We start from the raw sequence: 22298 nt of genomic DNA on the forward strand, positions 1-22298 counted from the left end.
TCAGTTTGCATCAAACTTTTTGGTTTTTTTGTATTCTGTTAGAAGAAAAGGTGTACATTTATTTATAGACAAATGTATTCATTTTTTAAATTAAATAAAACTATGAAATTTTTTTCCATAAAATTAAACATGTTTTTTTTTTAATAATAATGATTTAAAAGTTTACTTTCAGTTAAATTTTGACTCACTTGATTAGATTTAACTACGTTAGAAATAGGATGATCAAAGACGAAGAAAGAACGCACGCACGCTTATGTCACGTGCTGCTAATATCACGTGGGTCGCACGTGCGAGAGTCGCTCCAAAAACTCGGCACCCGGAAAAATCCCAAAAAAATCCAACCTCGTTTCTAGAGAGAGAAAGGGTCGATAGAGAGAGAAAGAGAAGAAGAGAGAGAAACAGAGAGAGAGAGAGAGAGAGAGAGAGGGAGCGGGGCCAAAGCTCCGATAATGGAGAAGAAGCGCAAGAAGAAGGGCCGCCCCTCCCTCATCGATCTCCAAAAGCGCAGCCTTCGGCTCCAACAACTGCAGCAACCTAAGCGAAACCCTAACCCTAGCCCCAATCCCCAGCAGCCATCGCACCGCCGGATCACACGGCAGAACCCTAACCCGGAGCCGGAGGACACCGGAGGTGATGAGGAAGAGGAAGAGGAGGAGGAGGATGGGGATTCTGGCGGGAAGCGGAGAGAGAAGAAGCTCAAGCTGGTGCTCAAGCTACCAAAGAATGCCTCCGATTCTGGTTGCTCCGGATCCGACGGTGAGGATGAGCCCGCCCGCCGGAAGCGCCGGATCGAGGGCAGTTGGCGATGGGAGCGCGAATGCTAAGGTCTCGATTCTTGCGAATTCTTTCAATTAAGCCCTTTTTTCAGCCGCAAATTTATAGATCCAAAGATTCGATTTTTTATTTATTAAATTTGGTGGATTTTTAGAGCGAGTAACTTCCTGGGTTGACTTGGTCAACTTCCCAATCATTTGGAAGGAACCTGTAGATCTTTTCTCGTTGAAATTCGAAAAAAGTTTTTATCTTTTATTTCTTGTCAACCTAAAAATCACAATTTTTTTTTTTTTTTTAAGGTGCTTCTTTTCCCTAATTTTGGATTAATTGTGGATTTCATTTTTGGCTGCAGATTAGCGGAGAGAAAGGGACGGATCGGATTGGAGGTTCGGTGCTGATGCATTAATTTCTAGGAAATTCGGGGAAAGAGTCATTTGATGTCCTTTTGATTTTCATTGTTAGTTATGTTTGTTTATTGATTGTGAATGCAAGCAGGGGAGCCACCACATTCGGGGCCCACGACGCCTTTGCCTGATAAAAAGTTGCTCTTGTTCATCCTTGATAGACTCCAGAAGTGCGTATCTTTTCATTTTTTTTTTCTTGTCTAAATTTGTTTTTATTCTTGAATTTTTTTCAGTGGTCTAAATGTCGTGGTTGTGTGTGAGTTTAGGAAGGATACTTATGGTGTTTACTCGGAGCCTGTGGATCCTGAAGAGGTTTGTTCTTGTCATTGTTGATGTTTTCTGTATGATTATGTTTTGATCATTCATGGACTAGTTAATGATGGTGATGTTTCTATAGCTCCCTGACTATCATGAAGTCATTGCACACCCAATGGATTTCGGTACTGTGCGGAAAAAATTGACTAATGGAGTTTATGTTAACTTGGAACAGTTTGAGGTTGGTAGATTCAGTTTTTATTTTCTTTTTCAATTAGTTTACTGTTTGATGGGATTTTGACGGGTGTTAAATTTGGAGTTTTTGTTGTCTGGACTGATCTGCATTGCTTTGATGCTTAGGGCATTGAGAGAATTGTGGGCAGTATCCAGGGCTGGAGTTTTCTTGCAAATGCAATGCCTGTGTTGCCTGCTGTTTCCTGTGCATAGTTTCTTGGTTTTATAAATACCATCTTACACATTTCCATGCTGTGTTTAAGGCCATGCTTTCTGATGTCTATTTTTCAGCTAGTTGATAACTTTGTGGACTTAAATTGGAGAGATTTGGGTTTCCTGTAGTTTTTGTGCCTTTTCAAGTAAGGTTTTTTAGCTGTTGGTAAAGTCAGGCAACACTTCTCTTTTTTGGTAAATGTAGTCTTTTTTCCATTCCAGTATGATGTTGGTCTCTGCCCTCTAATATTATTCTTTGAACTCTTTACTCTATCCTGTGGACATTTCATAGTTTGTTTTGAAAATCTAGAATAAGAAATTCTTAATTAAGTGAAATAAATATAAATCGGAAGTTAGAAAGCTGAAAATAAACATCTTCATTGTTATCTTATATTGTCTACTGAAAGGAATTTGTTGTTCTTTTGGTAAATTACATATCTTCTGGTTTTCCATTTCCTTTGTTTACAGATGTTGACATTTTTATGTTCTTAAGGAATAATTTTATTAGGTCATTCTTCTTAGCAGAACCTCGTCTGGTTCTTTCTGTATGTAAGATGTTGAATTAGTTAATCATCCAAAAGGACAAAAGTAGCAATTGATTTATTTGTGTTTTCTTCGTTTGCAACCAGTTATTTATTTTATTTGAGAAAGATTATTTACATTCACTTCAATTCCTTGCTGAAATTCTATTTTTTCGCAAACATTTTAGCTTTTCCCCCTTTTAGATACTTCCCAACATTTATTCAATCGTATGTTACATACATCACTTACGCCTGTGTGATGTATCTACAAAGAAATGGCAGAATAAAATTGCTAGAAAACTTAAACTGAGGCCCGTTAGTCTTGCTGCTATGTGGTATGCTTTCCATGCCATTGGATCTTTGTAACCATGCTTGCCAATGTCACATATTTAATCATGGTTGACAATCCGTCCGATAAAAATCTCCTTTAATTACAAGATTTTCCGTTATGTTTATTGAAGTGTGAAAGCAAGATGGCTCTGCATGAAGTTATCTGGTAATAGCTATTAATTATTTGATAATATTGCAGAAAGATGTTTTCTTGATAAGCTCCAATTCTATGAAGTACAATGCACCGAGCACAATATACCATCGGCAGGTACTGAGCTCATTAAGATGCTACTTATTCTCTTATTGTTGAACTATGACATCTCCTGCCTTACATGCATCTTATGTGCAGGCACGGGCCATTCAAGAGCTTGCAAAGAAGAGCTTTGAAAATTTAAGACAAGAAAGTGATGATAATGAGCCAGAGCAGAAGACTGTAAGGAGAGGTAGACCACCAACCAAGAATGTTTTCAAAAGGATGATCAGTAGGCCTCCTGAGAATGCTGGTTCTGATCCCTCCACTGTTGCGACGCTTGCTAATGCTGGTGATAATGGTCACTGGTCGAGCTCAGTGCAAGGTTTGTCAAGAAAGGCACCAATGTTAGATAAGCCCAACCCAGCAGATGTATATGCAAGAGAGCTTCATGGTTTTCGCAAGGCTGAAACTTCTACTTTGATTGGGGAACATAAGCCAGAAAGAGATGAAGAACAGACAGGTTTGAAATCATCATTCATGTTTATAATGTTCTAGTCCATAAAGATAAAATATAGTTTATTGCACAGAAAAAATGTGGCTGCATCTGTCAAGACATGCTATCCTTATTTGCCCATGGGATGGGTCATAGAGTGGGATTTATATGTATATGTTTGTTTATGGTGGGGCAAAATGCAGTGGAAAAGCATGGGTGAAGTTGGGATACAGTGTTACTTTTGGTATTTGTTTTCTCAAAGGTGGCACATGAATGAAGTCAAATTGTATAAATGATAGCTGTTTTCCCTTACATCAAATGGCTTTAAACTGAAGTTAGGCTAATACATAATGATGTAAATTGGGGTGGTTATTTTCCTCATACACTTCACTAGCATGAAAGCATAAGTCAGTCCACTTCCTGACTTGATGGATATTAGGATTGGATTTGATGGATGGGGTTATGATTTTCTATCATTTTTGTCCATATTAGTAATTGTTTTCTTTTGGGATCTATAGGCTCAATGCTGAAAGGAGTTTCAGGGAGGTATGGAAAGAAGCCTATTGTTATAGATGAGAACCGTCGGAATACATATAAACAATCTCAATGGTCCACATTTGCATATGATCTACCACTATTGACGGATGGGGAGAAGAAGCAGCTTATTCCTGTGAGTATTGATGGAAATAGTTTGACTTTTACATTTGGAATCATAGCTGATTAGAGTTTTTATCCTTATATACTACTATTATTATTTTGATGAGGTCGTCTTGATAAATAGTGCCCTTGTATCCCCAAATTTTTGTTGTGAATCTCTTCATAGCCTGTTTCTGAACATGTTCCAACCAGATTGGGTTTCACATGGAGCATACATATCCTAGAAGCTTGGCCCGATTTGCCGCTAAACTCGGCCCCATTGCTTGGGCCATTGCTTCTCGAAAAATCGAAAGGGTCCTACCGCCTGGTTCAAAGTTCGGTCGGGGATGGGTTGGTGATGGCGAGTCACCTCAACAATCTAAACTCATTTCTTGTTCTACATCAGCAGGAGGAACTAAACCTTTAGAAGAACAGGAACCACCTTCTAGTGATTCAGACATTGAAGAAGGCCATTCCAAGAGCAGTCTGACTCCTGCACCCACAGCAAGTGAGAGCAGAGTTGACACACAGGATATCTGCAGAGACAAAACTCCTTCCACATGGCCACGACCAAACTTAACAATGCAACCAGGTGTCAATGGTGTTGTAAGCACCCCATCCAGTTTCAATCTTTCGAAAGCGGTGAGCATCAACTCAGAGTTGCCAATGACACATGCTCGAGCACTGGACATGGTTTCTAGAGGCAACAACAACATCCAATTCCGACATCAAACAGCAAACACCCATTCTGATGCTGTGAAGACAACATCAGTCAGTAATCAAGGTATGGTGAAGTCCAAGCAGGACTCCAAGCGAAGTTCATCTTTCCCACCCGATCTAAACGCAGGTTCACAACGTGCAGGATCTCCACCTTCAGGTGTGATTGTCGAGTCACATCAACCTGATCTAGCATTGCAGCTATGAGAGCCGTAAAAATTTATTCGGTCATTTAATTTAGTGATGAATCAGGGTAGCAGAGCAAGTGCAAGACCTTGTTTGTCGCAAGTTGTTGAAATTGCACAGCCATTGAACAATGCATGCTTGATTGAATGCAGGATGCAATGGTCTCTCTCACATAACTTAGTTTGCATATGTATATGTACAGATTAATTAATGTACTCAAGAACTCAAAAATGTTTATGTGAAGCAGCAGCTAATCCTCATTTGTAATACTAAAATCCTTGTGCCATTTGAGGCAAGTTATTCCTGTGTTCTAGTTTAAACTTCCAGCCTTTGTCTTCTCCCTATAAATTTTTGGTGAAAATCTGATTTTTTATCTTTTCATTGAATAAGTTTAATGGTTTCTTTCCTAGTAATTAAATTTTTTTGAAGTGGTATAAGGATTAAAAACAAAGAATTAACCTTTTATATTATATAATATTAACAGAAAGCTGATCACGAGGCAGACCAAAGTGACCGTTGCTCTCCCTCCCGCCCAAAATTAGTTGGAGAGAAGGGAGCATTCCCGCGTGGAATCACAGCTTCCTTTTTATAGAAACACAGCTCTCAAAACAATGAGAACCATTCTCTCTTATCCATCCTTCTTCTCCCATTCCCCTTCTCTTCCTCTTCTTCTCATCTCTTCTTCTCCTCTCCAATGGACAAATTCCCCATGTAGTTCCTATTCCTAATCCCCTTTTGGTTTTGGAATGGAATAGCTATCCTTCTCATCTTTTTGTGTGTGTGTGTGAGAGAGAGAGAGAGAGAGAAAGAGAGGAGAAATATTGAAGCCATGGAATGTTTCTCTTGTGTGGGTGCTCACCCCCGAAAGAAGAACTTCATCGGTGAAAGCTCCGACACAGGCTCCATCACTCGTCTTGTCGATTCAATTGGTATTAATTTCCTATTCGAATTGTTTGATATATTAGAATGCTATCTTATGTATTTTCATTACATTAGACCACAATGTTTCAATTGTTGTTTAGTAGATCTAGAGACGGAGATTTCGCTCGGTGATGTGGAAAAGAAGAGCAATGCTCATAGCTTCGCTTTCAAAGAGCTTGCGGCCGCAACCAAGAACTTTAAGTCTGTCCTTGGCGAAGGCGGCTTCGGGAAGGTCTTTAAAGGGGTGTTGAATAATCAGGCAATGATCTTTCCTCTCTTTTTATGCAGAAAAAAAAATTATGTAAGATAAAATTTGATTATACATAGTTTGTTCGAATTGTAATAGGTTGTGGCAATCAAGCAACTGAATCGAGAAGGTTTGCAAGGGAATCAAGAGTTCATGGTGGAGGTTCTAATGTTGATCACTCTTCGGCATCCTAATCTTGTGACGTTGATAGGATATTGCGCCGAGAAGGAGGAAAGGCTTTTGGTTTATGAGTTCATGGCTCATGGAAGCTTGGAAAATCACTTGTTTGGTGAGCTTTATGCCAAAAGATCTCAATTTCAGTTTTTTTGTTTTTGTATCATTAGATGTTGGTTTAAAACCGAAAAATGAACGTTGGCAAACATATTATTACCAATGATGAAAAATGAAAGATGATTGATAGTTTATTATTGATAATGACTTTAAACTTTTGTATTATCATAAGCTAATTAAGATCAAAATTCACCTCTTTGTGAAATTAACTTAGTTCACATTCTCTATTCTCCAGATTTAACTAACGAGCAGCAGGCATTGAACTGGAATACAAGAATGAAAATAGCTCTTGGTGCCGCAAAAGGCCTGGCTTATTTGCACAATGTTGCAAAACCTCCTGTAATTTACAGAGACCTGAAATCAGCAAACATATTGTTGGATGAAGACTTCAATCCGAAGCTCTCCGATTTCGGACTTGCCAAGCTTGGCCCTGTTGGAGATGACACTCATGTTTCAACCAGAGTTATGGGAACATATGGATACTGTGCTCCTGATTATGCTCAGAGCGGTAAGCTTAATGTTAAGTCCGATGTTTATAGTTTCGGTGTTGTACTTCTCGAGCTAATCACAGGACGAAAAGCCTTCGATTATGAGCAGAAATCTGGAGCCCGGAGTTTGATAGTTTGGGTATGTTCGTTTCGCATTCTTCCTCCGTTTCATTTAATATATTATAGTAATTGACCGTCTTTCATTGGTTAATTTGAAAAATATAGATTTAAATATATAAGTTTCAGACTCACATAGGTTAAATATTTGTTTTCAGTCGAGACCTTATCTCAATAACAGGAGAAGGTTCACCGAACTTGCTGACCCTTTGTTGCAAGGACAATACCCTTTAAGAGCATTCTACCAATTAGTTTCGGTCACCTCTCTATGTCTCCTTGACCACCCGGAGAGACGGCCTCTAATGCATGAAGTCGTATCAGCATTAGAGTATGTTGCGTCTCAACCTTTTAGTGTCGCAAAATCATAAGCACCACAAGCTTCTTCTCAAGCTCAAATGAAAGTGGTGCTTGTTAAAGGTATGAGTATGGGTACGGATATGAATATGGGAATGAGAATTATGGTCGGTTGTATTCATTACCAATTTGGTTAATAATCAAGTTGTTAGCATTTTGGGATTTTTTTTGAATCTATATAAAGCGTTCTATCGGTTATTAATCTCATTGTTAGATGTGTTTAGTTTGTAACTAGGATTATTATTTTCTGTTGGCAATGTGGCATGATTGATTGAGATTACTTATCTTTTTGTTATGTTTTTGTAGTGATGATTATTTTCTCTCGAGTTTTTTGTTATTGAAGCACTTGAATTTTTAATAAGCCCGATAAGTTAATATTGGCGAAGTATAACCAAATAAACAACATAGTTTATGTGAAGATTACAAAAAATAAAAATAAAAATAAAAATAAAAAACCATAAAATACAGGTAAATTCATTCAATAAAAAGTCATCAAAATAACATACCGAATACAAAAGCTATTTTCTTATAAAACTAATCACAAGCTTTTAAAATCTGTGTAGTGTTTGGATTGAAAATAAAAGTATCAAATGCGAAGAAAAAAAATATGAAAGAGTAAAAAGTTAATATTTTTAATTTTAAATAATTAAAAAAATGATTATAAGTTAAATTTTAAGAACCTATAATATGATTTTAACTAGAAAACTCTTGTGTTAAAATAAAAAACCTTTGTCAACAATCTCCTCATTTATTGACACCATATTTTCTATGTAGAATGTTCGCACTTTATATTGAGAAGGTGAATTCAAATCTTAATTTGGTCAGGATAAAAACACATGTGAAAAGGGTTAACTTGATATCTCTGTGTATATATTGATTGAATTTATTTATATTTTGAGAAAAAAATAGAGACTAAAGTAAGACAAGTCTGGTCTAAATTATGATGCCTAATATTTATAATATCAAATCAGAAACAGAGATCAAAAACAATGAGACCACTTCTTTGGATTATTTTGGTTTAGATTCTTCGGAGAAGTACAATTAGAAGAAAAACAAGGTACTTAGCATGCCATAATGTTTGAATGGAAAGTTGAAACCTCTTTTCTATTTGACCATAAAGAATAAGTCAGAAGAGAAAACCATTGGTTGAGTTCAGACCATTACTAGCAGATATTTTGGACTATTTTTAATTTTATTTTTATTTATTTATTTCTTTTTTGGTAGCATGATCATCTTCATGTAAATTGTTACCTAAATGCTAAACAATATGTTTCTTTGCTTTCCTTTTGGGAGAAAACTAATTATATTTAAATAAATAAATAAATCATAATTATATTACAGTAATAAAACATGCACAAATACATAAATCAATCTTAACCATTAGCAGTTATGAAATGTTTTTACTCCAGAACTGATGTTTAATTATCACATTTTACAAATTCACAAAAAATAACAATTTGAAGAGGTTAAATGCTCAACCAAGTTTATTTCAAGGAATAGGAAAATAAAAAAATAAAACAAAAAATAAAAATAAAATTATGTAGTTTTGGTGTGCCTACCAATAAAGTCCATTAAACTAAACTTTTGGTGATGATTGGGATTGCATGATTTGCAAGAAACATCCAAGATATAAAGATTAAAAAAAAATTCAAATAAACTTCTAATTAGATCAATTGTTTTTCTAGAAGTAATTGGGTAATCAATTCCAAGATAGAGTTCTAAACAATGTTATCAAGAAAAAAGAAAAAGTGGTGTATAAAAGCCTATAATTTCAGGGATGTATATGAAGAATAGTCAAACCCCATAAATATAATTTTCAGGATTTTTTTAGCACGCATATTCTATTAAAATAAATAATTGCTATTATATTTTTATTTTATATCCCACAAACTACTTTTTATTTGTTTATATATATATATATATATGTCTAGTATCAGAAATCAAATTCAAAATTATATAAAAAATAACTTATTCTTCAATCCCTCCTTAGATAAAATAAATAATCTGCTAAGGTATTTTTAAAAATAAAGCTTAATGATAATATTATTTTATTTTTATTTTTATTTTTTATGGTAGTTTAGTTTATTGGGCTATTAACACCTATATGTTTTGTGCATGAATAAAATTAACTCTCCACTACTGATTATAAGACGGTGAGGACACTTGATATAATTAAAAAAAATCACTAATGCATTACTTGTTCGATATATATAGCAAAATGATTCTAATCATTTCAAGTTTTTTTTATATGTATTATATATAAAACTAAATATGAAAATATGAGTTTTTGACAATTACATACTTTTATAAAAGTTTGGGATAAAAACCCATTACTTATATGCATTTTTTTTTAATTTGTCAAACTGTGTGGACAAAAATCAAAGAAAAAAAACTCATAAATCTAAAAATTCATCTACCAACCACCGACCAAATAATTTATTAGTCTTTGAGTCTTTATTCAAATTATAAGTGAGGACATAATTTTTAAGAGAGTGAATAGATTTCATTTACTTCACCGAAATTAGTACACATTGCGGTCTTTTTTAGCAGTATTCCTCAAGAAATAAAAAAAATCAAGAGTCATATATATATATATATATATATATATATAATTAATTAATTAATTATTTATTTATTTATTTTTTTGCTAATTCTGGGAAAGCAGTGTAAATAGTCCTTTAGAACTTGGTCAGCTCTCACCAAGGTCCAAGGTGCAGGCCAGCTTTCTCCTTCTCCTTCTCCTTCTCCTTTTCCTTTTCCATCTCCTGTGATATGCCCTTCTCTCCAATTCCATAGTCAGACAAGGATTGGAGGAGGAGAAGGGCATGGGGAATTGCTTGGATTCTTCTGAGAAGTCCATAAGTTCAGGTGAATTGCTGTTCTTATGGTTTGCATCTTACTTTCATGTGATTTTGTTCTTCTTGTCATGTTTAGAGTTTTGTTTTTTTGATGATTAGGGTTTGGTTGGATCTCATGAAGTTAGGGTTGCTATATTTGTTTTTTAGTTCATTTCTGGTGTAAATTTTCAGCTATTACTATTTGGAAGAAAGGGGAAGGGGTAAAGGTGGTGCCTTTCCATCTGATTTTCCCTAGTCAGGCTTTTCAAATTCTTTGTTTGCAAACAAATTGGGAAACTATTAATGGAAATCAAGATTTGTTACTGTTTTAGCTTGAGCTCTAAGCAAAATCTGAACTTTCCCCACAAATTATGTCTTGTGATTTCAAAAAGTTTCCGTCTTCTGCTTCTCCTCTTTCTAATTATTAGGCTGAGTTCTGATTCAGGGAAGATAAGAGGAAAACTAAAGACGAAAAATTGCTATTTTTTTGTGTTTGGCTCAATGAAGAAAACTAGATGGAGAAGCAAATGAAAATTTTTGTTTATTTGTTTATTTTCGTCATAATTGTATCACAGAACCATCAACATTCAACGCTGGGAGTAGCACCACGACCACCGCCAGCAAGTTCTCAAGCATCAGTAGCACCACTACCCTTGGGCTGTCCACAGGCAGCGATTTCAGCGTCAGTGAGAAATGTCAGATTGCTCCTCAAGGTCAGATCTTGGAGGTCCCGAACCTGAGGATCTTTACATTTGCTGAGCTTAGAAGTGCAACTAGGAATTTCAAGCCGGATAGTGTTCTCGGGGAAGGTGGATTCGGAACTGTATTCAAGGGATGGCTTGATGAGAAGACTTTGGCGCCGGCGAAGAGCGGTGCTGGTATGGTGGTGGCTGTCAAGAAACTTAACCCAGAGAGCATGCAAGGATTTGAGGAGTGGCAGGTGATTGCCTAATCCATTCCTGTTGAAATTGATGCCCCTTCTGCAATAATCCCATAAATTTTTTGCTGCTTTTATGTTTTTTATTTGTTTGCTTTTTTGAAGCTTTAGGATGCAAGTGTTATCGAGATTGGTTGAACGTAGAGCTTAAAGTTAGTTCAGGCAATGGCATACACTTTCTTTTCATTTGATCCCTTCTTTACAGAATATAATTATGTTCGAGTTTCTTTTTAACTGCACATTATTCTTTTGTTATTGCTTGTCTTATATATCCTTGGCCTGATTATCATCTTGTATGCTCTATTGAACTTTTTCTGCATTGATGTGTATGAACTGATTTGATTTTACCATACATTAACTTTTCTTTACTGGAATGGAATAAGATGGTTAGAAGTCTTTATATGGAACTTCTCCTAGTTATGTGCTTATATTATGGAGAGTTCAAATACCGTCTTGTTTTTCTCGTTTGTCTTTTTGTTTCCAACCTAACTTAACTTCTTTTAGTTTCAACAATTGGGCACTTGACATCACTTGCATTCTTTGATTTGCAGTCAGAAGTGAACTTTTTAGGAAGGCTCTCTCATCCAAACCTCGTCAAGCTCTTGGGCTATTGTTTGGAGGAGAAGGAGCTCCTCCTTGTTTACGAGTTCATGGCGAAAGGGAGTTTAGAAAATCACCTCTTCAGAAGTGAGTTTTATATAATATAAGAAATCTTGCTTATTTTTGAGAGTCGGATATCATGGAATTCTTCCCATCTTGAAATGTTGGTATCAACTCAACTTTGATTTTTGAACCAAAGCATCATATTCCCTTCACATGTCTTTCAATTTTGAGAAACCCAACTATGCTTTATTCTGTTGTGAATCTTCATTGCCTGTTGTTTCATGATTCTCTTTTCCCATTGTAAAATCATACTCTTATTATCCTTGAACTCTGCCAATACTATTTATGAAATAAGTACGATACAATATTTGGCATTCATATATTTTTTGCTTAGGAACATGCATACATTTGCTCGAGTGTCTCTAGAATTTGCTTGCTCCAGGAGGGTAGTTCTTTATTTGTTAACACAGTGCACCTTCTATGCTGAGACCTTCTTTGTAAACTTTTAGTTTGACTTAAATAGAGATATCATTTACTTGCAGGAGGTGCGGCTTTTGATCCATTGTCATGGAACCTAAGGCTTAAAATAGCCATAGGAGCAGCTCGAGGACTTGCATTCTTACATACATCAGAAAAGCAAATCATATACCGGGATTTTAAAGCATCTAACATCCTTCTGGATACTGTATTTCTTAATACTCTTAATTATCAAACTTCAATTTTCTTTTCAAGCAGAAATGGTTTAATCATGCCTCTTCCTCTTGATTTTGTTTACAGAATTACAATGCGAAGTTATCCGACTTTGGTTTAGCAAAGCATGGCCCAACCGGTGGGGACTCTCATGTCACAACTAGAGTAATGGGAACGTATGGATATGCAGCTCCAGAATATGTCGCTACTGGTATGTATGATTGGTGGTGTTGAATGGGGTGTGGGGTCTTTGAAGACCATTTGAGCCATAAAAAATAAAACAAAAAATTATTACGCATAGCATCACCTATCAGAACGAAGATTTGTGTGCTTTGTCCTAACCTTCCGTGGTCCTCCATTATAGTCCACCATATGTTCCATAATTCCATAAGCCAATTTGACAAACACGGGTCAAGTTATGCGCTCTTATTTGTTTGAAAGCTCAAAAAATGTCAAATTTCTTTAGCTATTTAATCAAGATTGACACTAAGATGTTTGTTCTTTCTGTTCAGGTCATCTTTACGTGAAGAGTGATGTATACGGTTTCGGAGTAGTGTTGTTGGAAATGCTTTCTGGTCAGCGAGCGCTCGATACAAATCGGCCGAGTGGGCAACACAACTTGGTAGACTGGGCTAAACCATATCTCTCTGACCGTCGGAAATTGGCCCGTCTAATGGACCCAAGGCTTGAAGGACAGTATCCGTCAAAAGGTGTTCTTCATGCAGCTCAGCTCACTTTGAAGTGCCTCGCCTCGGAACCTAGGAACCGTCCATCAATGAAGGAAGTCGTTGAGACTCTAGAACAGATTGAAGCAATCAAAAGTAGATCAAAAGATAGTACTAAAGATGCAACAGCACCACGCCATGCATCTCGACGTCCCGCCCAGAGCCCTGTGCACCACCGCTCACCGCTCCATCCTAAGCATGACGGAACAGGATCAGGTGTCCGGGTCAATCACCATTCTCCGAAATTGAGATGACGAAACTATCTTTTAAATTTCAGTTTTGTCAGATGTGACCTTTTATTGTTCTCAATTATTGTGACAGGAGTTTATTGAGATGTAAGATTGGACAAATGACTTTGTTCCGAGATTGATTAATGTAACTAAATAAGAGTAATGGTATTGGGAATTTGAGATTGACTTCAAATTGTAAAGATCAGCTGAGTTGGAAGTGTAATTTAGTTGTTTGCTTGTTTTTGTTTAGTTTTTGTCAGCAGTAGTACAAGATTTAAAATTCAGTTTTGATATTATTTATTTTTTTGAACTACTTCGTTTGAATAAAATGCACCAACGGTTGTGATGCAATCCATCATGTTCTCATTGTAAGATCTTGGCCGTTCATTGCTTCGTTTACCGTTGGGCTCTCTCTCTCTCTCTCACACACACACACACACACACACACACGCAAATGTCTTTAGCTTCGAGATGCATCGCGAGCTGTGGATTCATCCTGCTGATCTTCTTCTTTGAGGCAAGAAACCATGCTCTTTGCCCCACTTTGATTCTTTCTTGTTCTTGTTTTGAAGAATTTTTGGTTGATTTTGGCTTCGGCTTCGATGTTGCTGTCTCTTCTTGAGTTTTTTGCGTTTTTTCTGATCGATTTTTTGATCTGTGGTTCTTGTTTGTGTTCTTGAATGTTTGAATCTATTGGGACGGTAGGGTATTGATTCCAGGACCAAATTGATTTAGCTTTTTGAGGTTTTGTGCTTTTCTGTTGTTTGTTTTGTTTGATTCTAGGGATTCAGATATGATTTCGAAGAAGAGAGCTGGGTTTTATTCATGAGCTTGAGATGAAATGGTTTCTTGAATGTTGATAGTGTCCAGGTTATTCTGAGTTTTTTTTTTTTTCAATTATCGGAGGTTTGAAAAATGAAACTCGTTGCAAATGGTTAGATGTGAATTTTCTGATGCTAAGTCTGTGGTTAGGTTTTATTATTTGTTTTTGATTCTTGAAATTTCAAGAAACTGCAGCGGTTTTGAAGTTTTCTTGGTGTTCTCATTCTAGAGTGTGCTTTATAAGAAGAAATGTGGATTTCAGACTTTAGATGAATTGATTTCTTGAATGCTATCTGAGAAATTTCTCAATCAGAGAGCTGAAATTGTTGATTTCTGAGATACCTGAATTTTGTGGTTATATGTTGTTCTGCAGGTCCTGATTTCATCTCCCCAGTAAGATCAGAAATTTCTTGTGTTTCAGCAACTGTTCATGGAAGTCAAAGGTAAGATTATTAGTGGTTATCTCCTTTTAGAGTTTACTGTAGAATAGTGGCAATAGACTGCAATACTCCATAGTTTATAAACCCTTTCTATGTATATTTTCAGTTACATGTTTCATGGTTTTATAGGAATATTGGCAACAGAATGCAATGCTTCATGAAATCTTTCATCTGGGCAGTTTTTGTTATCCTTTTTGTGGTATGTTATAGGTTTGCAGCCCTTGTTAAATTGTTTATGTTATCTTCGTGATTGTTATTTGCGTCTCTTTCCCTGAAGTTAGCATCACTCAAGGTAACACCTTTTAATTTACAGTGCAAGAAGTTTCCGAAGGTTTGGGCTTATTCCTGATTGTGGACACTGCAATGAAAACGAGGTTATAGATTATTTACTTTTACACTCCTGCAAATAACATTTTGCTAGGTTTTCTCTCTAATATTCCTGCAGATATCATTTTGCCGGGTCTCTCTATGTATCATGAACTTCATAATACCATCCATGTAGAGAGCATTGATCACTTCAAGTGTCTCAACTCTTCTTATTGCTCAGTTCTCCTCCAAATGGAATCCTCTAGTCTCAGGCAATTTTACTTTGGAGCAAAGCACCCTCCATCTGTGTCTGCTGGAGATGATAACCTCAAATTCAGAAATCCCAAGTACTTGTCCCTGCTCAACCATCCCAGAGCTGTATCCAAAGCTGGATAAGATATTCTTTCTTGATGATGATGTTGTTGTTCAGAAGGATTTGACTGCACTCTGGTCCGTTGATATGAAGGGGATGGTGAATGGTGCCGTGGAAACCTGCAAATCGGGTGTTCACCGGTATCAACAATATCTCAATTTCTCCCACCCTATAATTCATCAGAACTTTGATCCTAAGGCTTGTTGATGGGCATTTGGAATGAATATCTTTGACTTGAAGGAATGGAGGTTGCACAACCTTACTCAAACGTACCATTACTGGCAAGATCTGGTAAGTGATTTTTTTCCATTGATTAGTTCCTCCTTCTGGTAGTGTTTGGATGAAGAATTAGGTGGCTTGAGAGATTAAGAACAAGGTCAGTTTTTTTTTCTTAATTAATAAGTTTAACTCTTATTCCATGATTAAGTTGATTTATGTGAAAAGTGAGATTAGGTTAGTATGGATTAAAATATCTTATTCTGAAATAAGGCTTTTCAATCCAGGTTAAGTAAATTTAATGTTAAAGTCAGTCTTTCTTTTGTTTTCTTTTCTTTTTTTCTTCTAATAATGTTTAGCTCTTAATTCATAATCAAGTTAATCTATGTGACAAATGAGATTAGCATAATAGGGATTGAAACCTTTTAGCAAATAAGTTTTTTAATCAGGATTTAGTAAACCTAATTGGTATTTGGCTCTTCACAGAGGAATAAGAGGTTTAAATCTATCCAAAGAATACCTTTGAATTTCAAAGGTTTCTTTACTGGGGACATAGCATTCATCAGACAATTGACTGGGGACATAGCATTCATCAGACAATTGAGTGGTGTATTAATGCTTATCATTGCATATAGTATACAATACAATAATATTATATTAAGGTTTAGCAGATTTTGAGAATTTCAGTTCTTGAGATACCATTCTATTGGCATGTCTGACCAAATTAGATAATGTTGTGATTGTAGAACGAGGAAAGGCAGCTGTGGAAACTGGGCTCATTGCCTCCAGGTCTGCTAACGTTTTACAAATTGACGTATCCCACTGGATCAACGTTGGCACTTGTTGAAGCTGGCATACAATGGATCTATCAAGCAGGGTGACATTGACAGAGCTGCTGTCATTCACTACAATGGCATTTACAAGCCTTGGCTGGACATCACCTACTCCAGGTTTGTTCCTTACTGGTCCAAGTATGTTCACCGCCCAAGCCCTTACTTTCACCTTTGCATCAAGAAGCTTACTACTCTCTGAACTTGTAGATATAGATGTAGATTTAGATATAGCATGTCAATTTTTCAAACAAAACCTGATGGCTCATTGCCTAACTGGTAGAAAAAGAAGCTCAGCTCATATCAACTTACAATTCATTAGTATATACTTTTGTAGATCTTGATGTAGACTTAGAGGCATATATAGTATGTGGAATATCAAACCAAACCAGCATTTGTAGAAAAGCTAGAAACCATTATATTTCTAAGTTTCTAAATTTGCATATTTTTTGTTACCAGTAACCCACTCAACATCGGTTTGTTTTTCAGCAACTTAAACAAACAAACAAACACTAATCACAATTATCAACTGAACAAATCATCAAATATTTGACTTTATTATCAGAAATTAAAAAGAAAAATATTGTAACATGATGTCAAAAATATTAAGACATAACCACTCATATCATGGAGGGGTGAGCATGGGACAATAAGAATTAATTTGAGCAGCAGTATAAAATCCTCTGGTGTTTGTCACATTCATAATTTCTCGAAGGGTCTTATTGTTAAGATTGTATGAGTAGATTCTAGGAATAGCCCTTCGGACAATTTGGTATATTTCTGAGTCAAATTTGGGAACAGTCATAGTAAATAACAGTTCATAATCTTCTGATCTTTCTCCTAAAACCATATGAATTGGTGCAAGTGCAGATGCATGATCTTGTCCTTCGTAATGCTTTTCTATCTGATCCCACAAATAATCTTCTTCTTCATATTCACCTTCTTCTATAATCATTTGTCTCCGTGATAGTGTCGGAGGAGGAATTATATCTCTCATAAATTTGAGATCAATGAAATGCAAGAGATTCCATCCAGTGAAGTCTTCTTTCATCTGCATTATTTTAAAAATAAAATCATATTGTTTTTGTTCCATAACCAAGTGCAAACGCCCTTGACACTCTCCAAAATATAAGCTTTCTTGATAGAAGTCATCACAATGATCTGGCAATGCTAGCTTTTGTACTATTAAACTTTCTACGTTTAAAGAAAATACAGACCATTTGTTATCAATCTGAAGTACCCAATAAACCGTTCTGTTCAAAAATATGCCTTTTTTCTGTTGTTTATGGATCAATTCACCCATTGGAAATGAATATATGAACTTCCATGATTGAGTGTAGCTGATGTACATTCTGATTTGATAAGAAAAGGTGGAAGTATTAAATGAAAACATTATGAGTTTATGATTCGGAGTGAGAATGACATCTACAGGAGACCAGCATCGTTTGACTTGAGAAATTCGTTTGTATTGCATCGTCATGGGATTATATATGTAGATGAACTCAAATGAGGATCGGAATTCAGATTCTTCCCACATAACCGGGCAAATGAGTAAACCATAAAAAGAACGTAAAACATAAACATTTAGGTTTAAGCCAATTCTGATGCTTTCAGCATCATGTTTGAGGATGGAAAGGGAGAGATCTGGGGCTGAGGAGAGTGCACCATCAAATAAATAAGAACAGTGAGTTTCTGGATTTGAACATATAAAACCTGCATTGTTGTAAAAATTGCAATTGTTTGCATGCGATTTGATGAAATATGGATCTGAAATAACGGACTGCCATAGTTTGCTCACACCCTTGAATCGTACCACAGACCGTGCTGGAAGTAGGGAAAGGATTGTAAACAAAACGTCACAGTTAATGGCCAACATTGGAAGAATCTTAAGCTTTTGCTTTCACTAGATTGTGAAGAATTTGATCTATAATCTATCAATATGTATCTATTAATATTTATAGGTACACATATATATATGTATATATCGGATATATATTTCTAAAGATAGGATAATTACACACTTATATTCGACTTGTGTTCAAATGGATGATTCTATTCCTATTGGATATATTCTAAGAATATAATTTCAAATCAAACCAGCATTTGTAGAAGCTAGAAACCATTATCAAGAAACTAGAAGCTAGAAGGAAGGTGATTATCAAATTAATAGTACAAGGGCTCATTTTTTGTGTGTGTTTGTGGTTTTTCAAAACTAAGAAATGCATTGCAAACAAAATAATTAATGTGTTGTTTTTTAAATAAGTCAACTAACATTTGTTTTCTGTATTTTGAAAAATAAAAAACCCCTGTAACAACTTGAAAACATTTGATTAATAATATTATGGCTTAAATGCTTTTGTTGAAAAATATATTTTGGGTACTAATTAATCTCTTCCAAACCATGCTAAATAGCTTCTGCATGTTTTTTTAAAGGCAAATTCACTTAAAAAATTTGTTCATGTTATTTGTTATTTTACAATATTAAAATGCTATATATATATATATATATATATATATATAATTGTGTCCTAAGTCCTAACACGAGCTGTTTCTGTTTATTTAAAAAGTATCTTTAGAAAAAACATAGTTTTTGTAAGATTCTATGTTTTAGAATTCAAACTAAAGAACTTTAAATGTGGATGTGAATTGCAAACCAAACGTGATGGCTGGGTAATAAGTCATCAGTCTCCACCTCTGTTGAGAATAGAAATAGAGGTTCTTATCATACTAGTCTTTGAAGATGTAGACTTGGATGTAGACCTGAAACTCCAAACCTTCCCAGATAGTGATAGCTATTGAGACTAATCAACATGCCACTCAGTCAGTCTTCGTCTTCACAGAAACTAGAAAATGGAAGCAAATAATATATATATTTATCTTTTATTTTATTATTTATGATTACACATACTGATCGGTAAAAATTTTTTTAATGATTTACAAATTCCAATAATTATGCACATCCATCTTTCTAGCCATTTTAACTGTATGATGACAAAAAGAACAATAATTCAAAGAAACAACTTAGCCGCCTTTGACCACACTAAGATACAACTCGTCCTTCACACTAGCCACAAAGAGGCTCCTGTAATTTGAGCCTCTGTTTCTCATTGGCCTATATATTATACTGGCCATAGTTTTACCAAATAGGAAGGAAGCACATAACCACTATAGAAGTTATCTTTCATTCATGGCCAACCAATACCATCCATTCCTTCTCCTATGCCTTCTCCTTCCTCTTCTTTCCATAGCTTCTTCTTCCTCCCATAAACATCATCAAGACCATCCAGCCTTAAAATCCCTACACTTCTCCCTCTACCAACATGAAACCATCAACCAAACCGGTTATATTATCGTCAACGGTGTCGCCGGAGCTGGAGTTGGCCAAACTACCACCCCTTTCGGCACCATATTTGTCTTCAATGATAAAATGACCACCAAACCGGACTCGAACTCTAATGTAAAAGGCATCGCCGAAGGCACTTCTATAACTTCTAGTTTGGATGGCCTCCGGAGTGTATCTTATGCTAAGATCACACTCAAAATCAATGGGTACCAAGGCTCCATTTCCATTGTCGGAGGTACTCATAATATTAAGCCTGCAGACCACCCTGTTGTTGGAGGCACTGGGGACTTTATGTTTGTTCAAGGCTTTGTCAGGTCATCACCGGTTGATCTCCAGGGTGTGACTGTTGTTTATAAAATTGAGTTCCATCTCTATTGGCCTCCTTATGCTGCTGCTGTCCATGGTTTTTGAAGTGAACTTCAGTTGGGTAGTTAGAACTAAATAAGTCTTGTTTACGTTGGATGCCTTGTACCAGTCATGAAATATATATATATATATATGTATGTATGTATGTATTTATCAGAACTATTTATTCTTGATATTTATTGGCTTTCCTTGACTTTGTTCCTTTCCGTTTCGCTTCTGTTGATTTATATTATCTTTCTTTCTAATGAATCGTGGTTTATTTATTTATTTTAAAAACAAATTATTGTCACATCACATACATATATATACACACTGTGCATACTAGAATTTTCTGTGGGAAACCTACATGTCTCTTGAGTGAGTTGTACTTGGAATTATTCTGGTTGTCTTGGAAGTGTTTTCTTCTCAGTCTATGGGTCTTTGATAACTGGTATTTCATACATATGATTATCAACTAATTTTTTATTATTTGGTTGAGATTTTCTTGTTTTCTTATGTAAGGATTAGCTTGTGTTTGATGCCAAACTAAGGAGAAAATTGTTTCTGATTATTAAAGATATTTGCTATTACTTATTAATCATAAAAATCATTGTGGGTTTATAGAGTAAAAAAATATAGGAAAAAGTATATAAAATTATTTTTTATATTTATATCAAGTAGATGAATGATTGTATATTTTTTATTTATAAAAATTATATTTGCATATAAAGATGCTACTCTGGTCTCTTGAAAATGGGTATCCACATGTAGACTTAGACGTGAAATTTCAAGCCGAATGTGAATGTTGATGGACGAGTTAGTCAATCTGCCCCATAAACTATACAAATGGAGGCTTAATGTTGACCAATAAGTCAGTAATTAGGCTTTTTTTATAAATTAGAAAACAAAAGCTCGAATTAAACTTAAAATTGACTGATTTGCTCAACGACTTTAAAAATAATAATAATGAAGAAGATGAATTCATATACTGATGCAACTGATCCATCAAATCATAATTTTGCATATGTCATAAACATATAACCATTAATTTTTGTGCATTGTTATCCCTTCAAACCATTAAGTTTACCATATACTCTCAAAATCAACATTTTTTTATTTATTTTTTGACAGAGGACGATAAACGTCACGGTTCCCCCACTGAGGAAAGTCAATGACAAACACCAGAGCATCGCTCCACAGCACCGTCACCCAAGCACAAAGTATTATGCAGAGCAAACCTCAAACATGCAACCCCCATAAAACTCTTGCGGACCTGGTACCACTAGGCCATTAGGTCGGTGGTTCTCAAAATCAATATTCAACCATTTTTTAATTTAATATTAATATCTTGTTCTTTCACATAGCTTGCCAACCCATTAGTTTTTTTTTTTCAAAAATCTGTAAAATCTGTGTGAAGTTATTTATATTTTATATATCTATCTATTAAATAAATACTAGGCATTTTTCCCAGCTTCACATCGGAAATTTTAAAATTTTGTGAGGAGGTAATATAATTAAACAATTCTTACTATAGAAAATATTTTATATCTTAAATTTTATGGACATTTATTACATAAATAATTAGGTATAATTAATATTTTTTAATTATTAATATTATAAGTAATACAAATAAAAATTTAAATATTAAAAAAAAGTAAAATTGTTCTTTGAAACGCTCTCGGAGTATATCTACTTTAATAGTATGTAGAGATATGCATCACTGTGATAGTTCAGCACCATAATAGTCTTCAATGACTTCTTGTTGGTTCAAGGCTTTGTTAGATCGTTGCCGGCGGGTTGAACTCTATATGGTCAGCGTGTTGTTTATAAGATTGAGTTTCATCTCTACTGGCCTCTCGTATGCTGCTGCTGCTCCTCCTTCTGTTCATGGCATGGGTTTAAGTAACTTTGTGGGTCTTGTTGTGAGTTTATTGTACGTGTACATATATCTTCTGCTATTCTAATAAGTTTATTGTACGTGTACATATACCTGGCAACATTCTATGGCTTTAACCGCATGTCATTTAATGTACCTGCATGAGATTTTCATTCAATTCCCAACAGCTTCCTTCCCTCACCTTCTTAATTAACTTGTTAATTAATGTCTCCATCTATGCTATGCACTAGCTAGTGCATAGGAATCAAGAATGAAAGTAATAATCATACAACTATTATATCAAGAACGAAGAGGCAGAAAAGACATACAAAGGTAGTGAAGAGTTATTTG

At 35.3% G+C, this 22298-nt stretch overlaps 4 protein-coding genes and 1 pseudogene across 6 annotated transcripts; all 5 read left to right on the plus strand.

Moving 5' to 3' along the window:
- Nucleotides 1-364: 364 nt before the first annotated feature.
- On the plus strand, nucleotides 365-5285 carry LOC120271970. 3 transcript variants are annotated; one of them, XM_039278665.1, is made up of 10 exons: nucleotides 365-825; nucleotides 1127-1160; nucleotides 1267-1348; nucleotides 1445-1490; nucleotides 1576-1674; nucleotides 2931-2999; nucleotides 3081-3444; nucleotides 3936-4087; nucleotides 4267-4837; nucleotides 4916-5285. In XM_039278665.1, the coding sequence occupies exons 1-10, from the start codon at nucleotides 634-636 to the stop codon at nucleotides 4975-4977; spliced, it is 1671 nt and encodes a 556-aa protein (XP_039134599.1). In that variant the 5' UTR covers nucleotides 365-633; the 3' UTR covers nucleotides 4978-5285. The 3 variants fall into 3 exon arrangements, with proteins under 3 accessions (XP_039134599.1, XP_039134597.1, XP_039134598.1); XM_039278663.1 differs by having other exon boundaries at nucleotides 366-825; nucleotides 4267-5285; XM_039278664.1 differs by having other exon boundaries at nucleotides 366-825; nucleotides 1270-1348; nucleotides 4267-5285.
- A 500-nt stretch (nucleotides 5286-5785) lies between these two features.
- On the plus strand, nucleotides 5786-7388 carry LOC120271741 (probable serine/threonine-protein kinase PBL21). Its single transcript, XM_039278416.1, has 5 exons — nucleotides 5786-5885; nucleotides 5982-6136; nucleotides 6224-6413; nucleotides 6651-7042; nucleotides 7179-7388. Exons 1-5 carry the CDS (start codon nucleotides 5786-5788, stop codon nucleotides 7386-7388), a joined length of 1047 nt encoding a protein of 348 aa, XP_039134350.1.
- A 2648-nt stretch (nucleotides 7389-10036) lies between these two features.
- On the plus strand, nucleotides 10037-13645 carry LOC120272111 (probable serine/threonine-protein kinase PIX13). The gene is made up of 6 exons (XM_039278857.1): nucleotides 10037-10242; nucleotides 10787-11151; nucleotides 11700-11835; nucleotides 12294-12436; nucleotides 12529-12652; nucleotides 12954-13645. The coding sequence occupies exons 1-6, from the start codon at nucleotides 10200-10202 to the stop codon at nucleotides 13418-13420; spliced, it is 1278 nt and encodes a 425-aa protein (XP_039134791.1). The 5' UTR covers nucleotides 10037-10199; the 3' UTR covers nucleotides 13421-13645.
- A 1187-nt stretch (nucleotides 13646-14832) lies between these two features.
- On the plus strand, nucleotides 14833-16870 carry LOC120272548 (annotated as a pseudogene).
- Nucleotides 16871-19383: 2513 nt separating this feature from the next.
- LOC120272547 (dirigent protein 11-like) lies at nucleotides 19384-20293 on the plus strand. The gene has a single exon (XM_039279386.1). The coding sequence runs from the start codon at nucleotides 19571-19573 to the stop codon at nucleotides 20135-20137; it is 567 nt and encodes a 188-aa protein (XP_039135320.1). The 5' UTR covers nucleotides 19384-19570; the 3' UTR covers nucleotides 20138-20293.
- Nucleotides 20294-22298: the final 2005 nt, after the last annotated feature.

Source organism: Dioscorea cayenensis, chromosome 11 (genome assembly GCF_009730915.1).
Source record: "Dioscorea cayenensis subsp. rotundata cultivar TDr96_F1 chromosome 11, TDr96_F1_v2_PseudoChromosome.rev07_lg8_w22 25.fasta, whole genome shotgun sequence".
NCBI classification, from domain to species: Eukaryota; Viridiplantae; Streptophyta; class Magnoliopsida; order Dioscoreales; family Dioscoreaceae; genus Dioscorea; species Dioscorea cayenensis.

What these genes read in the sequence shown, in the direction of transcription:
- LOC120271970 (XM_039278663.1), top strand. Translation starts at nt 634, where the DNA reads ATGAGGAAGAGGAAGAGGAGGAGGAGGATGGGGATTCTGGCGGGAAGC. An exon ending in AAGAGATGAAGAACAGACAG is followed by an intron (nt 3,445 to 3,935) that starts GTTTGAAATCAT and finishes TGGGATCTATAG; the next exon opens with GCTCAATGCTGAAAGGAGTT. An exon ending in AGAAGAAGCAGCTTATTCCT is followed by an intron (nt 4,088 to 4,266) that starts GTGAGTATTGAT and finishes TGTTCCAACCAG; the next exon opens with ATTGGGTTTCACATGGAGCA.
- LOC120272547 (XM_039279386.1), top strand. Translation starts at nt 19,571, where the DNA reads ATGGCCAACCAATACCATCCATTCCTTCTCCTATGCCTTCTCCTTCCT.
- LOC120272111 (XM_039278857.1), top strand. Translation starts at nt 10,200, where the DNA reads ATGGGGAATTGCTTGGATTCTTCTGAGAAGTCCATAAGTTCAG. An exon ending in TGAGAAGTCCATAAGTTCAG is followed by an intron (nt 10,243 to 10,786) that starts GTGAATTGCTGT and finishes ATTGTATCACAG; the next exon opens with AACCATCAACATTCAACGCT. An exon ending in AAGGATTTGAGGAGTGGCAG is followed by an intron (nt 11,152 to 11,699) that starts GTGATTGCCTAA and finishes TTTGATTTGCAG; the next exon opens with TCAGAAGTGAACTTTTTAGG.
- LOC120271741 (XM_039278416.1), top strand. Translation starts at nt 5,786, where the DNA reads ATGGAATGTTTCTCTTGTGTGGGTGCTCACCCCCGAAAGAAGAACTTC. An exon ending in CTTGGAAAATCACTTGTTTG is followed by an intron (nt 6,414 to 6,650) that starts GTGAGCTTTATG and finishes TCTATTCTCCAG; the next exon opens with ATTTAACTAACGAGCAGCAG. An exon ending in CCCGGAGTTTGATAGTTTGG is followed by an intron (nt 7,043 to 7,178) that starts GTATGTTCGTTT and finishes ATTTGTTTTCAG; the next exon opens with TCGAGACCTTATCTCAATAA.